Below are 15,453 nucleotides of genomic sequence, written 5' to 3'. Positions count from 1 at the left end.
GAGCTCATTGTAGGATCAATGGACCTTCCCATGGGCTCAGCTGCCCCAAAGATCATAACATGGCCCCAGAGTGCTCCCCCAACCTGCATCACCCTGTTCCCTGGCTGCCTTCATCTTCAGACCCCATTCCATCACAACAGGGTCACCATCATCTCTCAGTGTGTCCTTTTGCCACTGCACGCCAATGCCCGGCCATGCAGCCATACTTGCACCCTCTGCTGATGCACGGAGCAGGCAGGAGTTGCGATGCTTTCTCTGGAGGGTGACACAGCCCTGTGAGGCTGTTTGTCATTGTCACAGCTCCTAAGATGTCACAGGTTCCACCCAATGGAGGCTCGGATGGAGGCAGGAGCACAGCTTGCTCAGGATCCTGGGAGAGCAGCGATGCTCATGCATGCATCCAAGACATGCTCTTGATTCTTCCTCATTGCATAACTGCATCCCTCAGAGCCCCACTAGCCTTGTTGGAGGTGTCTCTAGGAAGGACATCATGGAGATACGCCACTGTCACATTGCAACACACTGATGGTGTTTCTGGTTTTGGAAGGGGGCAAAATGGGGGATGACAAAGTTCCAACTCCTGCCTCCACACCCCAAATCCAGCCCCTGTGTCTGAGAGTGTTGTCTAAATGGGGAGGAGTTCAGTTTCTGCTGGGACATGAGCACCAGATCACTGCACATCCCCACACCCAACACAGGAATGGTCCAGCTCAGAAGAAAGGATGGGGTTAAGTGTCCCAATTCAGAAAGGTATGAATTCCATTTGGATAACAGAAAGAATCCAGTGGGAATCTCTATATATTTTCATGACAATATTAATGCAAAGGTGTCAGCCATTGAAACACATGTAAATCAGACAAGTAGGTGCAGTGTATTGACTCGCTGCGTTCTCCAAAGCACTGAATTACATCTCGAGTTGTCAGCGTGGCAGAGGGAGGCGGGTGCAGACGTACACATTATAATAATAGCTCCACAATTAGGGTAGTAAATCAGAGAGCATCACTCAATTCAGAGAGGTTTCCTCCGTTTGCTACAGGCAGGATTGGAGCTCTTTGTAAGGAGATGGTTCTGCTGATACGAAAAGCCCCACTGGTTGTGCAAAGCCTTGGCAAGGCAGAAGTGGGAATAGCAGCTTAGAAATTCAGCTGCGCTTGAATCTCTCAGCCTCAGTTTCTACATGTTGCATAAGTATCAGCCTTGGGCATCTTGTTGTCTGGATTCTGCCCTCCCTGCTATGGCAGATCTAGCTCAGAAAAGGCTGAAACAACACAGGGAAAAATTAATACCCCTTTTCCTAAGTAGACTCATATCCAGAGGCATGTACCCAGCAGCAGCAGCACCTCGCAGTCTGACTGCTGCATATGAGAACTGAAATGCTTCCATCACCTCCCCCAGTGTTTGCTGGATGCTGGGCACCCTGCAGTCCTCGTGGCTGCCCTGGTGCTCTCCTTGGATGGTCATAGCAGAACAATCCAAGGCTGAGCCAAAGCGTTTTGTGCCAGCCTTGTTGTGTGCCTGCCTCCCCCCTCCCCCTTCCTTTAGGGTGGGTTGATGCCTCCATGTGCAAGGAGAAGGTCTGCAAATGCAGGCTGATATAAAACAACTGCTCTAGGGGTGATAGAGAAGAGGGGATGAGTTTTCCTGGTGTGGGTGCATTGTGTCCAGCTGGGCTGCAGCCTATGGGGCAGCACAACATCCTCACCCCAACCACTGGCATCGTGGCCCACGGGAGCCTAATCCTGCCCCATTGCCTCCCCTATAGCCGTGCAAAGCTGCTGCAACCCCAGATCTCCCCATGCATGATCCAGGCTCCAACACAAACGTGGTACGCTCAGAGCCGCCCGCTAAAGCAGCAGCATCGCGCATCCAGGGATATGATTATTTCCCAGTGGTTGAAATCTAGGTCTCTTGCTTGGGAGGAGGGAGGAGGGGGGGGGGGGGGAGAGATGCTCATATTAATCTTATGAATATTCATTGAGAAGCTCTGTTGCCTTCGGAGCTTTGCTCCCAGGAGCCCGGGGCGAGTTTCAGGGCCAGCAGCGCAGGTGAGGGTGCTGCCAGCAGAGCGGAGCGCGGCTGTTTGTGCATTCGCTGCATGCCTGACTGCAGAGCCAATTGTAAGTTGGTGCCTTTTTCTCCCCCCCACCTCCACCCCCCCCCCACCTCCACCCTCCCTCCCCGCTTCCTCCCCGCTGTCTCTGCTGAAATAGCGGCTTGCCACAAGCTGTGAAATGGAGGCTTGGCGTTTGTTTTTTTTTCGGTTGCAAAAGGGAAAGCAAACGCCTCGACCTTGTCCTCGAGGTTCTCTGCTGCCCGAAATCCCAGCGCTCTGACAGACGGCCATGGCTCGTGCCTGCAGTGACAAACCGGGCTCTTTGTGGTTGATTTCCATCGCCTCCTTCCTGCCCCTGCAGCCCCCAGATTTGCATGAACGGAACCCGAAGACGGGCTGGGGGTGGGAGGAGGTGTTTGGTTCTGAGCAGGACAGCGTGTGATGGGGAGAAAGTGGCAGAAAATGAGTGCTGGAATCTGTGATGTCAACTCAGATGATGCTGTAACCGTCTCAGATCAGCAGCAGAATCACCGCTCGGGTCTGGGCTTAGAGAGAGGAGCCCAGATCTCGTGCTAAATAATAATCAACATGTTAAACAATGAGCAAATGTCCGCACTGCTGAACAAACCTGGGGTGTTTTGGGGCAGGGAGGAAGGGGAGGAGGGAGTTTAGGGGCAGGAGAAGAAATGCATGTTGGAAAAAAAAATCATCAAGGTTGGTTGCTTTGGGGGTTCACATTGTGGCTGCAGCAGGTAGCTGCTGCTCGTGGTGTTCTGCTGTGATGCTCACAGGAGCCAAAGGAGGTTTAACCCAGCAGGACTTTGGAGTGGGGCTGAAGGGAGAAAAAGCAGGAAAAGGAGAAAAACTGGGACAAATACAACGTCCTCTCGTCTGGGCCTGGTAGAAAAGGGTTAAGCGAAGCCGTTGGATGCTGCAAGCCTTGTCAGGGTTGTACTATTTTTTCTAGTGCATAAGGAGAAGGGAGAGGAGGGTTGCACGGGAAGGGGAAATTTCCAAGAAAAGAAGGATCTGCAGCAATATCTGCACCCGAGGTGATGAAGAGAGAAACCAACAGGCATACGTGGCCTGCGGGAGGCTGAAATCTTTACCGAGGAGACTCAGACCGCGGGGTTATTTTCCACCTGCCTCCCCTCCCCGGTTCTGTAATCCTGGCTCAAAGTAGACAAGTCGAGTTGCAGCCGAAGAAGGGAGGTTAGAGGAATTGTTGTTTGTTTTTTTTTCTTTGGGAGGGCAAAAAAAAACCTGAAAAACAAAAAAGAAACGGGGGGGGGAAAGGAGAGTTTGGATGGACCGCTTCGGCTTGAGCATCCCATGGGGCGGTCTGATGGAGGAGCAGAGGCTGATGCAGGGATCAGAGCCCCCCCAGCGTCTCCCTGAGAAGTGTAGCCCCACCGGAGTGGAATTCCCACGGGGGGGTGGGTCGGCTGGGGGTTGGCTTTGGGAAGGATGGAGAGGGTGGGTGCGGGTCGCGTGGGTCTCACGGCCGGGGATGCTCAGGGGGGAGCATGGAGGAGGGGATACCGACCAGCGCTTCGTCTCACCGATGAAAACGGAGCCCCCCGAGCCCCCCGCGGAGGCAGCGCGGTGCCGTAGGGACCGCCGTCCCCGGGGCGTTCGGTGCGGCGCCGCAGAGCATCGCTGTGCCGGGGGCTGCGGCGCTCCCCCTCCGCCCGCCGCCTCCTCCCCTCGCTGCCATCGGGCGGCCCGGCCCCACCGCCCGGAGCGGAGAGGAGCGGAGAGGGACGCGGTTCTGTTTTTTTCCGCTCTCCCCTCGGCTCGTGTTGCAGTGCAGGTTAGCGAAGCGTCGGGATAACAGCTGGCGGGGAGGAAGCGGCGCTGCCCTGAGGAACCGGGGGGCTTTGCGGACGCAGCCTTCAAACCCCCGGCGGCTTTCTACCTTCTCGCTGTTTTTTCCAGGCGATGCCACACCTCCCGAGGACACCGGGGACATCGGGTTTTGCTGAGCTTAGCACCTTCCCCCCGCCGTACCGGAGGCATCAGACAGACCCTGCTCTGCCCTGAAGTGCGGACCTGCAACAGCTCCGGGAGGACTTCTGTCCCTCTGTCTCTTTCTCTCTCTCTGTCTCTCTCTCTCTCCAGTCCAAACCATTCCAAGACCCGACTTCCACCATCTGGGAATCTCACCCCTTTTATGTCCCTTCTCCTTTTCTACGATGACTCACCATTATTTTTAACTTTGAAGAGAGAGGAAATTATGGGGATCTTGGAAGCCTGTATTCCTCTCTAGGATTTCCCCAGGGTCAGATAATCGGTCTTACTAAGAGACACTAAGATTTGGCTTCTCCAGGTAATGTGATTTGTTTTCTGTGTGCCATGGCGCTTTGCAGAGAATGAGAGCAGCCGGGACACCAGCGGTCGAGGAGGGGGACTGCAGTGGTCCGCGGGCAGCTTGCATCCAAATTCAGGCAGCAGAGCCCAGCTCGGGGCGGGCAGTGCAGCACCCGCGGCCCTATGGCCGGGGAAGGAGGATGGGGACGGTGCCGAAGTTAAAGCGGAGCCGTTAGGGCTACCTGGAGGGTCGTGCCGGATTGCCTGCTGTAGAATAATCTATGCACGGTTGAATGTTAACCCTTAACTGCATGCCTGGAAATGAGCCGAGCCCGCACAGCCCCGCGGGTCCCTTCACCGCTGTAGGGCTGGTTGGGGTTTTGCTTCCTTTCTCTTCCCTTCCCCCTCCTGTTTTTTTCTTCCCTCTTATGAATTGTTATAATTAGCCATAAAACCCAAAATGTTCTGCTTTGCCAAGGCCGGTTTTTCCATGCCGGTTGTGAATAGATGAAAGTTCCTCAGGTGTTTCCTCCCTTCTGCCTAATGGGTTTAGATGGGAGTTTTGAACTCTGATTAACTCCGATTAACCCCCCTGAGGACGGAGGTAGGCAGCGGTAGCGCAGGGAGCCGCTCTCCTCCCCCCAACTTTACTTCATCTCTCTCTTTCTCAGCAGGGGCAATTTTCTTTCCTTTTATTTTTGTTTTCTCCTGTTTTATCATCCCTTCGCCTTTTCATGAGACACTTCCACACCTACGTACCTGTCCTTCTGCAGGATAGTAGCCTTGCCCTGAGTCCGATCCCACCACCGGGCACTCGGAAGAGTTTAGCATAAGGATTTCCTTTCAACCCCAATATGACAGTTGCTACAGGAGATCCTGCAGACGAGGCTGCAGCTCTTCCAGGTCACCCACAGGACACGTACAACCCCGAGACCGACCATGAATGCTGCGAGAGGGTGGTCATTAATATCTCAGGGCTGCGCTTTGAGACCCAGCTCAAGACATTAGCTCAATTTCCGGAGACTTTGCTAGGAGATCCTAAAAAGAGAATGAGATATTTCGACCCTCTCCGGAATGAGTATTTCTTTGACAGGAACAGACCCAGCTTCGATGCTATTTTGTACTATTATCAATCTGGAGGGAGGTTGCGGAGGCCGGTTAATGTGCCCTTGGACATCTTCTCAGAGGAGATCCGTTTCTATGAACTGGGGGAAGAAGCCATGGAGATGTTTCGGGAGGACGAAGGCTACATCAAAGAAGAAGAGAGACCGCTGCCAGAGAATGAGTTTCAGAGACAGGTCTGGTTGCTCTTCGAGTACCCTGAGAGCTCTGGCCCTGCTAGGATTATAGCTATTGTCTCTGTCATGGTGATTTTGATCTCCATCGTGAGCTTTTGCCTGGAAACATTGCCCATTTTTCGGGATGAGAATGAAGACATTCACGGCAGCGGGCTGAGCCACCCTCCTTACTCCAACAGCAGCACGGGGTACCAGCAGTCGACCTCTTTCACAGACCCCTTCTTCATCGTGGAGACGCTTTGCATCATCTGGTTCTCCTTCGAGTTCTTGGTGAGGTTTTTCGCCTGTCCCAGCAAGGCTGGATTTTTTACCAACATCATGAACATTATAGACATTGTAGCCATCATCCCCTACTTCATCACCTTGGGGACGGAGCTGGCTGAGAAGCCAGAGGACGGCCAGCAAGGCCAGCAAGCCATGTCCTTGGCCATCCTCCGAGTCATCCGCTTGGTGCGGGTCTTCCGGATCTTCAAGCTGTCCCGGCACTCCAAGGGGCTGCAGATCCTGGGGCAGACCCTCAAGGCCAGCATGCGGGAGCTGGGTTTGCTCATCTTCTTCCTCTTCATTGGCGTCATCCTCTTCTCCAGCGCCGTCTACTTCGCCGAGGCCGACGAGAGCGAGTCCCAATTCCCGAGCATCCCCGATGCCTTCTGGTGGGCCGTGGTTTCCATGACGACTGTTGGCTACGGAGACATGGTCCCCACCACCATCGGGGGGAAAATCGTGGGGTCTCTGTGTGCCATCGCTGGCGTATTAACCATTGCCTTACCCGTGCCCGTCATAGTGTCTAACTTCAACTACTTCTACCACCGGGAGACGGAGGGAGAGGAGCAGGCTCAATATTTGCAAGTAACCAGCTGCCCAAAGATCCCCTCTTCCCCTGACCTAAAGAAAAGCAGAAGTGCCTCTACCATTAGTAAGTCTGATTATATGGAGATTCAGGAAGGTGTAAACAATAGCAATGAGGATTTTAGGGAGGAGAACTTGAAGACAGCCAATTGCACCCTAGCTAACACAAACTATGTGAATATCACCAAAATGCTAACCGATGTCTAGTCGCTAAATCCTAGTCCCGTATTTAAAGCTGAAGTGGAACAACTGCAGATATTGAGTGCTGCTCTGCATTGTAGTTAACACAGTATTTTCTACGGTGTTTCTTTGGTTCTGCATGGGAAGCAATAGCTGTGTAAGTGACTTTTAACCTTTGATTTCCACACTGAATAACGTGCAAGCAAACAAAACCGAACCATTTTGTTTCCCTTCTGCCATCCCAGGCTCTCTGCTTCCCAGAGGTGTGGAGAGGTCCGAGCTCCATGCCTTAGCAGGGATGCAGAGATGCTCACTGGCATGGCCCCGTCCCCAGAGCCGGGCCACCAGCCTGGGGCTGGGGAAGGTCAGGCAGGGCTGGTTTGCTTGTTAGAGGGCTCAGGTTTCCACCTCAGCAGTGCCAAGCTGAACGCATCGCCCCGGCTCGCGTTTCATAACGGAAAATGCTGCATGCTGCAATAGTTTGAGCCACTGCAGTATGCCAGTGAGAGGCCCAGGGGAGGGATAATTAGTCTGGCGGCACATTATTTATTAAGTCTTAAGTTTTCTATGCTGGGTACCGGGAGGGACGAGTAAACAAATCAAAACGCTTGGATTTCATTGATTTATTCAGATGATACTTCCATCCACCACTATTTCCAGGATCACCAAAGACACCTCCACTGACACACTGAAAACGAGTTGGGAAAAATGAAAAGCATCTCTTTTTTTGATATCTATATATAAAACTGGAGCAACTATGCTGTGGCCTACAATATATTTATACTGCAGTGAAATTTAACCAGTAATACAGTACAGCTGCATGGGTATCTGTTGCATGAATCTGAATATTTAATACACACACAAATATATATTTTCTTAGTAGAATATACAGTATTCATGTTTATAGTGTTTATAGATTCTCCAGTGGCTCAGAGAAGATTTGTGGGAGCTAAAATGTCTCTAATATGTTTAGAAATGGGATGGGGGTGGCATGTGCTGACAACAGCTTGATAGATAACGAGGCAAAGCCTGAGTGCCCCAGCACCCAGCCCCAAGAGCCGGCTCCATGGAAGGTGAGCTGAAAGTTAAACACCTGCACTCATTATGGGGCGAGTAATTAGTCATTAATCTGGGTGTCACAAGCAGAAAGCACAGCTGATCGGGCAGGGCTGGAGGAGCAGGTGGGATGGCTGGAATGGGCTCTCTGGACTTGTCTGGTCAGCAGTTTTCAGCCATTTCCCATACAATTATTGTGTGTGTGTGTGTATAGATATTTAGAGAGCGACCATAGGGCCGAATTCTCAGCTAATGAGAGCTCTTGGAGCCTCGGATCTTCCTGGCTCAGTGACCACGGATATGAGATGTCCTGGGGTGTGTTCTGGGCTGGAAAACCCTGATTTCAATTGTGTCGAGCCCTAGGGCTGTTGGTTTTTCCTGTATGGTGGACTGGATCCAAGCTTATGCTTCCAAGATGTTGCTTTTGCATTGCCTTCTCCCAGGGTCTATTTGAGGGCTGTGCCGGGATGCGGATGCCTCAGGATCATCCCCATTTCTTCTCCATTTCTGGCATAGTCTGGAGAGAGCTGGAGCTGTCTGTTCTGGGGTTTCATCTGCTTTGCCCATCCCACTTGGATTTCCTTGTCTTTCCCCCATTGCTATCAAATCCCAGGATGGGTTGGCCTAGGGGACCCCTGTGAGGTCATGGCCGAGCAAAGCCCCTATCTGAAGGCATTTAGCAGCCCCTCCAGTTGGGGTGAATTGGGGCTGAATTTGGGCTCGATCAGCACTTTGCTGCTGCTGAGTGCAGGTGCAGGAGGGAAGCCCGTGGTAGATTGTGGCAGTGAGGTCACAGCTGGACCTTCCTGGCCTCCCATGGGAAAACAATCTTCACAACAATACAACAAACGGTGCTAGCGTATTCTACAGCAATGGTTCAAAATGCTGCTCGGGGCTGGATCCATCCCTTGTGCTGAAGTGACCCCACTCAGCCAGGTGGGATCGCTCATCTTTAATAAGTGATTGATTCAGGACTAGCTCTAATTACCCAGGGTGCTGGGTGGTTGGGTGCCTGCCCAAAATCACATCTTGTTGCATTGGGAACCCTCTCCTACTCATTGCTGCTGCAGCTCTGGAATGGGCATCTCCAAAACTCACCAACACCTGCAACACACACAATGAGAATCAACACAACTGAAAGCAATAAATCTCTTTCTGAAGCTTGAATGGGATGGCAGAGGTGTGTTTCCCAGGTGGCTGCCCAGCCTCTATTGATCCACGCTTGCTGCATGTCTATGGGGATGTGACTGCCCAGCCAAGGGTGCCTGAGCACTGGGATGATCCCAACTTTGCTGCATAGGAAAGCACCAGTGCCCAGGGTGGGCTGCTATGGGTAATTTGGGAGGATGCTGACTTTGCACAGTGTCTGGTTGTTCAAATTCTGTGAGCTTCAGGCCGTTCACCACCTGGCATCTCTGGCCGTGGATGGATCCTGCACCTTGTGCGCTCAGTCCGGCAGATGTTCATGAGCAAAACCAGCCTTGGAAGGAGGGCATCTCCATGGTGGCCCTGGCAGCTGGTTTGCAGAGCAGGGGGCACCCAGATGTGTGCTCAGATGGGTGCTTTGGGGCAGGAAAGGTCTGTGGGGGTCAGAAGCCACCCACCAGGCTGCATGAAACAGAAGTCTGGATGTCTCCCGCGCACAGAGAAATGGTTCCCCTATAGCTTTTAATGGGATTTGTGCCTGCAGGTCGGAGCTCTAGTGCTATTTTGAGCTTTGCTTCTGACTCACTGATGTGATCTTGAACCAGTTTTCAGGAGGAGACTGTGATTTTTTTCTTTCTTTCTTTCTTTTTTTCTTCTTGAGGAATTTGGTTTGAGAGCCTCCAGGCCCCTGTGGGGATGCTGAGCATCTCAAGCTCCCCTCAGCTTCAGTGGGTACAAAACTGGGATGTGAAATGGCTCAGACAGAGGATGCCATAATGCAAAGGTTGGATCTCCCTTCCCACCTCTCACGGAGCCATTGGCCATGGGTGGGATGGAGAACCAATGCTCTCTGCTCTGTCTGTTCCTATGGTGGTACCCAGAGGAGGTAGGAGCTGTATCCGAAGTTTTGCCCTTTGTGCCACGGTTCTGCAGCTGGGAAGTGGTGATTAGAGTTGTTTCCTAACAGCCAGTGCATGTCTAACTCTGTGAGCAACCCATCAAACCTTCAGCATCCTCTGCAATAGCTGCTAAGGGCGGTGAGGGGAGGCTCTTGTCTTGGCTGTCTTGGCTTTAGGAACAGTGGGAGAAAACTATAAAGTTGGGTTGATGAATTTTGTTCAGGAAAACCAATCTCTGCACCTTCTTGTTGTGTTGAAGTCCTGTAAATCTGGGTACTGAGCTATACCAAGAAAAGGATCTCTAGATTGGTGTTATGTGACTGTAGCGTGTGGGTGTATAAATACGGGCATATTTGTGCATAAATACACAGAAGGAGAGAAAAAGACAGAGGAGGAGGAGGTATTTCAGGAATGGCCTTGCTTTGTTATCACATAACTCCTGGGTCAGCATGGAAATTGCTGCCAAAGTCTTGTGGACTTTCTGGGTTCACAGTATCCCTAAGGGGGGGCCCAAGGGAAAGAGATCTAGATTCAGCCTCTGAGATGGCATCAGCTCTGTGCATCCCTGCATGCATCCCAGCAGCTTTTCAGTATCTCTTCCCTGGAACCCAAATCCCCACCCTGGGCCCATTGCTTGGTATGTTTGTGGTGGTGCAGGCAAAGCAAAACACAAATCAAAGGGGTCTGCTGGGCTGTGCTGGGTGGCTTTGCTGGGTTTGTTGGTAGTGGTGGTTGGGTTTCTGTTCCTTTGAACCATGCTGGGAATTTAGTCCCAGGGCTGAGGTATGTTTTCCTTGGGGTGTTCATAGGGGGTCATAGTGGTTTATACGGTCAGCAATCAGTGTTTTCTTAGGTCAGCATGTTGCAGGGCTGGGAGGTGAAGAAAGGAGGATCCAGCTCCAAATCACTCGGGTTTGCACCCAAAAAAGTCTATAGCTCCCTCTTCATGCCAATGGCAGCACCCAGCACGTCACCTTGTCCCTGATGGGTCCGGCAGTGAGGTTCCCTGTAACCCATCCCTACCCCCATGGTCTTGGTCTCTCCATAATACAATGGATCTGGCTGCCCCTAGTCCACACCGTGCATGGAGAGAGGAAAACCCTTCACCCTCATTCCTTGTCGGTGGGATGGTTGGCATGGAGTTGCTGCTGGACATCAAGTGACCACAGCCCTGTCCTAAGGGCCTTGCTTGTGTCAGACACACTGCCTGGTTGCTCTGGGCTGGTTGGTTTTGGGTTTTATTTGATCATCCTTCTGTCGTGTATAAGACTGTAATTATCCCTTTGCACTTGCTCCCTCGTTGCTTGAGACTGCACTCTTGTCCTCCAATGTCACCTACTAATCGTTGCTGGAAGAGGAAGGGAAAAACAGGCATTGGATCAAAGCTGTGTGTGGTGCCTCATTTGGGTGAATCGATAGGAAGAGGAAATCCAAGAAGGACTCATCCTACCGATGCTGGAGCCGAACCTTCTGTTGCCATGGTTACGGGAGAAATGGGACCAGGAATGGAGAGAGAGGCCTATAAACTGGTAGAGGAGAACTCGTGGGAATCTCAAGTCATTTAACCATGCGTTTGCTAGACAAAAACTTAGACACCAGCTGTATCTGAATTGCACAGTGTGTATAGACGTTCCTGCTCTCATTGACAGCACAGGGGTGTCCCTGGGGTTGGACACATCCATAGGGTTGCAAACCCACGTCAATAGGGCCGACCATTGTAAATAGGTATACAGATCTGTGTACATACATATTCCAAATGAGCATTTGCTGTCTGGTTTATCATGAGTGTATATAATTTATTCTTCACAGAGTTATCACAGGTTTTGTAAATATCGACACTAATTAAGAGGAAATAAATATGTATATTATTGAGGAGCTATTTTGGTATCCGTTCTGTGGAGGGTGGGGAGGGAAAAGACAAGCAAATGTGTTCTGGGTAGGCTGGGTTACTATTGGGAAGGGAACATAGAAGGGAATTCCCTTCTATGTGGAGCCAGGAGTTGGACATGATGGTCCCTATCGGTCCCTTTAAACTTGGGATATTCTGTGATGGAATCACTATGGGGTAAAGAGCCATGGAAGGGGCTGAGCTGTGGGGTTGGTGCCGTGCACCTCTAGCAAAGGGAAACAAACAGAATCACACAGAATGACCCGGGTTGGAAGGGACCTCAAGGATCATGACCACAGTGGGGACTGAAATACAAATGTTTCATCCCAAACCTGCAGGTTCTCTCCCTGAAGGGTTTTGGGGTGAGTTCTTATAGGTACGTCCCCAGGATGGGCTCAGGCATTCCTATGCAGCCCCAAACCAGCCCACTTCCAGGTCTGTGCTTTCCATCTCCTCACTGGGTCTCTCTGGGCTCCACTGCTGACACTGTGGGATCTGCAAGCAGAGATTTGCTCTTTTCCACTCCTATATATTGGAGAAATGTGGGTTTTTTTCTTGCCATGGTGACAACCCAGTCTCTGAAATGCATCCTGCCCGCAGGGTGATTTGTTTTTTTAGATAGAAAATCCAGTTTCTTCTTCATGGTGATGTGACTCGGGTCAGCCACGCGGCTGGAGGCCCTGCCATGGATCAGCACTGCTTGTGGCATTGCTCACCAGAGAGCTGAGATGGATTTGGCAGCAAACCCAGCACAGCCAGCAACAGGTTGGAGCTCAGGACTCTGGCTTTCCAGTGCTGCTTCCCACCTCAAGCAGCCTCCATGGTTCTGGATGTACCCACAGAGGAGCAACAACCCAAGGACAACCTCGGGTGCAGTGCTTACATTTATCCATGCTGGCCAGACACACGTACCAGTGGCACTGGAGATGCTTTTAACCCTTGCAGCCTTCCTGGGGCAGCTCCCTGCAGGCTTCAAGAGCTTCAGTACCCTCAGGTCCCTGTCCTGATGGGTCAGAGCTGGGCTCACAGCCGGGATCCCTTCTGCCACCCAGAGGACATCCAGGCCTGCTCCGTGCCTCAGTTTCCCCACCTATAACACAGCTCAGGACCTGCAGCTTGCAAAGCTCAGCTCAGCGCTGGGGCAGAACTAATGCACCACTGGATGGAGGAACCCATGGTTGGATCATTTAAGTAGGAGAGGAAGGTATTTAAATACAGAAGTAAAAAAATGGAATGTGAAAAGGTAAGAGAACCATTTACAAGCAAAAATGGCAGCATCCTCCTTGCAGTGTTCACTGTCATGTTGGTGGCTGCCCCATTTGGGCCACTCCAAGCTCCTCAACCCCATTTCTGAGCCCAACAAGGCCCATTACCTCCCCCCCCCACACACACACACACACACATCTCGGTCTGGCTGATTCTGGGCTTATAAATATCCAAACAGCTCTTGGTGTGAGGGGATTGCAGCAGAGTCTGCTCTGCACAGCACTCTGCAGGGATGGCAGGAGGAGGTGGTGAGGCGGATGCAGCAATTATTTTAAACTACTGCTCTGCCAGCAATGCTGCAGCACCGTGCCCATGCACAGAGGATGCTGGTGATGTCAGGGGCATGCATTGTCATGTTTGGGCTTTTGCAGCCTTCCAAAGAGAGAAGGGTGGGCTGGAAGACCCACATGTCCGATGGAACTGATCCCCCTGGTGCTACCTGGCCTACTTTCTTGCACTCCTTTTACTGAGCATTGCTTCTCCACCTCATGGATCTGCTCTGAATTAAAGAGGTCTGTGAGGCAGCAGCTCTTCATCCTGGGGAGGACCCAACATTGAATGTTTGCTTTCTTTTCTTTAGAGTCTCAAGCCCTTGAATTCCTTCTTAGTGACATCAAGGAAGGAAATGACCCAGGTGCCAAGAAAGCACTTCCACTGCTGCTTGCACTGGGAAGCTCAGGTTGCTAAACCCCATTACAGCCCATTGCACGCACCCTAGGGACAAGCAGGGATTTTTAGCTGTCCTATAACCAAACCCACTTCCATTTGGCCAAGCAGGCACTGGGATCTTGAGAGCAGCTCCTGGAGCAGGGCTGCAGAAACCCATCAGTAAAACACTGACAGATGGGGAAAGGTTGGAAAGAGGGGAAGGGAACACGGGGCTCTGCCACCCTCCTGGCAATGCCCATCTGGAATTGCTGGGTGCGCACCGACATGCAGTGCTGGAGCACGAGTTGGTGCAGGATGACACCATCACTGCTGCAGTGCCTCGTGTTCTGGGTGACCTTTGCTGAGCTGCTGGGTGCAAAATCTGCAAGTGTGGGTGTGCGAAGAGGGGCCCCCGCAGCCTATCTTTAGGTAACCTCCAGGCAAAGGTTCGGAGCTGGAGATGCACATTTCTCCTGCAGTGCTGGAAATCAGGCCAGGTCCCTCTTTCTCCTTCCCACTTTCTCTTGCTCCTTCAATCTCCCTCCCTTGCATTTGTGCTGGGTGTAAAAAATCCTATTCCTGGGAGTACTGCTCATCCACACCCCGGCACAAGGTACAGGGCAGGAGATGGGGAGCTGCAGGCAATGCCTGCAGGGCTGCTGTCTCCATGAGAGCAATATCTGGCTGTGCTAAGAACCACAAATCTCCCCTTCTATACAGTCACAGCTGAGACTGGTGAGGCTCTGGGTCTACAGCGCACGAGGGCAGACAAGATAATGAGGAGTGATGCAAGGAACAACAGACTTGAAACCAGAGCTGCCCAAATATTTGCTCCTTGCTCCTGGGATGCCTTGGGTTCATGGGGAAGGCAGCACCCAGCTGCAGTTCTCAGCCAAATGTGCTGAGGGTGCCACATTGCCATGGACCCCCATGGGCAGGGGAGGTGCAAAAAGAGCCATAGGGAAAGTGGGTGTGATTTTAATCCTAAATTGTGTGAGAAGGTGGGTCTGAGGTGCTTGGGAGATGGATTAAAGGCTCAGCAGCAGGTTTGTGCATTGGGGCAAAGCAGGATGAGAGCTCTCCTCAGCCCCAAGGAGCATTGGAAATGGGACTGACCTACACCCCAATCACATGATGCTGCACTGTGAGACTTTAGTTTTGGTTTGTGACTTACTGATCTCTGCGACCCCAGGCACAGCTGCAGGGTTTGCAGTGAGAGCCCGGGGCTGGCAGCACCTCGATGGGTTTGCTTTGCTGCTACTTTAACGCAGCTCCAGGATGGAGAAGAATTGGTTGGAGGAGCTGGAGAGCCAAGGTCAGCCAGCGCCTTGCAGCCCCCACATCTGCTGCAATCAACACTCTGTGATGCCATGACCCTCCGTGGGCAGGATCAGACCCAAGGACACGTTTTAGCCAGTGAGAGATGAAGGTGGGGGTGGGCAAAGGAAGCAGCACAAACATCTTCTGCCAGGCATCTGCTCCCTGCCTGGCAAAAACTGCCAGCCAAGCACTGTTTGAAAGCATAGCCTTTCCCGACCTGGTGCGGGGTTGTCTTCCACTGTCCTTTTATCCTTGGCTAATTAAAGGCAAATCTCTGCAGAAGGAACACACTTCTTCACATGTGAGCATGAATAACTAGAAAGTGGCTGCGAATGCTCTGAGGCGGCTGCGGAAATCCTGGGCAGAAATAGCATTTTTATCTCACAGCTTTGGCTCTGGGGATAATAAACTTCTGAGGTTTAGAAGGAGGCAACAGCAGATCCAGCCCCATATGGCTTGAGTTTACAAAAGGATCAGCCAAATGGACAGACTTAATTCCTGAGTCATCCCTGGGCAGGACCTTGGGGTGATGCTGAGGTC

General features: G+C 51.9%; 1 protein-coding gene across 8 annotated transcripts; it reads left to right on the top strand.

Annotated features, from left to right (window-relative positions):
* The first annotated feature begins 1,966 nt into the window (after positions 1-1,966).
* Positions 1,967-11,666, top strand: KCNA2 (potassium voltage-gated channel subfamily A member 2). 8 transcript variants are annotated; one of them, XM_072355771.1, is made up of 4 exons: positions 2,008-2,117; positions 3,021-3,265; positions 3,992-4,382; positions 5,137-11,666. In XM_072355771.1, the coding sequence occupies exon 4, from the start codon at positions 5,218-5,220 to the stop codon at positions 6,715-6,717; it is 1,500 nt and encodes a 499-aa protein (XP_072211872.1). In that variant the 5' UTR covers positions 2,008-2,117; positions 3,021-3,265; positions 3,992-4,382; positions 5,137-5,217; the 3' UTR covers positions 6,718-11,666. The 8 variants fall into 8 exon arrangements, with proteins under 8 accessions (XP_072211867.1, XP_072211868.1, XP_072211872.1 ...); XM_072355765.1 differs by having other exon boundaries at positions 2,009-2,117; positions 5,035-11,666; XM_072355766.1 differs by lacking the exon at positions 3,021-3,265 and having other exon boundaries at positions 1,967-2,117; positions 5,035-11,666.
* Positions 11,667-15,453: the final 3,787 nt, after the last annotated feature.

This window comes from Excalfactoria chinensis, chromosome 23 (assembly GCF_039878825.1).
Source record: "Excalfactoria chinensis isolate bCotChi1 chromosome 23, bCotChi1.hap2, whole genome shotgun sequence".
Lineage (NCBI taxonomy): Eukaryota > Metazoa > Chordata > Aves > Galliformes > Phasianidae > Excalfactoria > Excalfactoria chinensis.
The sequence above is the reverse complement of the archived record's forward strand: the minus strand, read 5'-3'. Positions and strand labels throughout refer to the sequence as shown.

What these genes read in the sequence shown, in the direction of transcription:
- KCNA2 (XM_072355766.1), top strand. Translation starts at nt 5,218, where the DNA reads ATGACAGTTGCTACAGGAGATCCTGCAGACGAGGCTGCAGCTCTTCCA.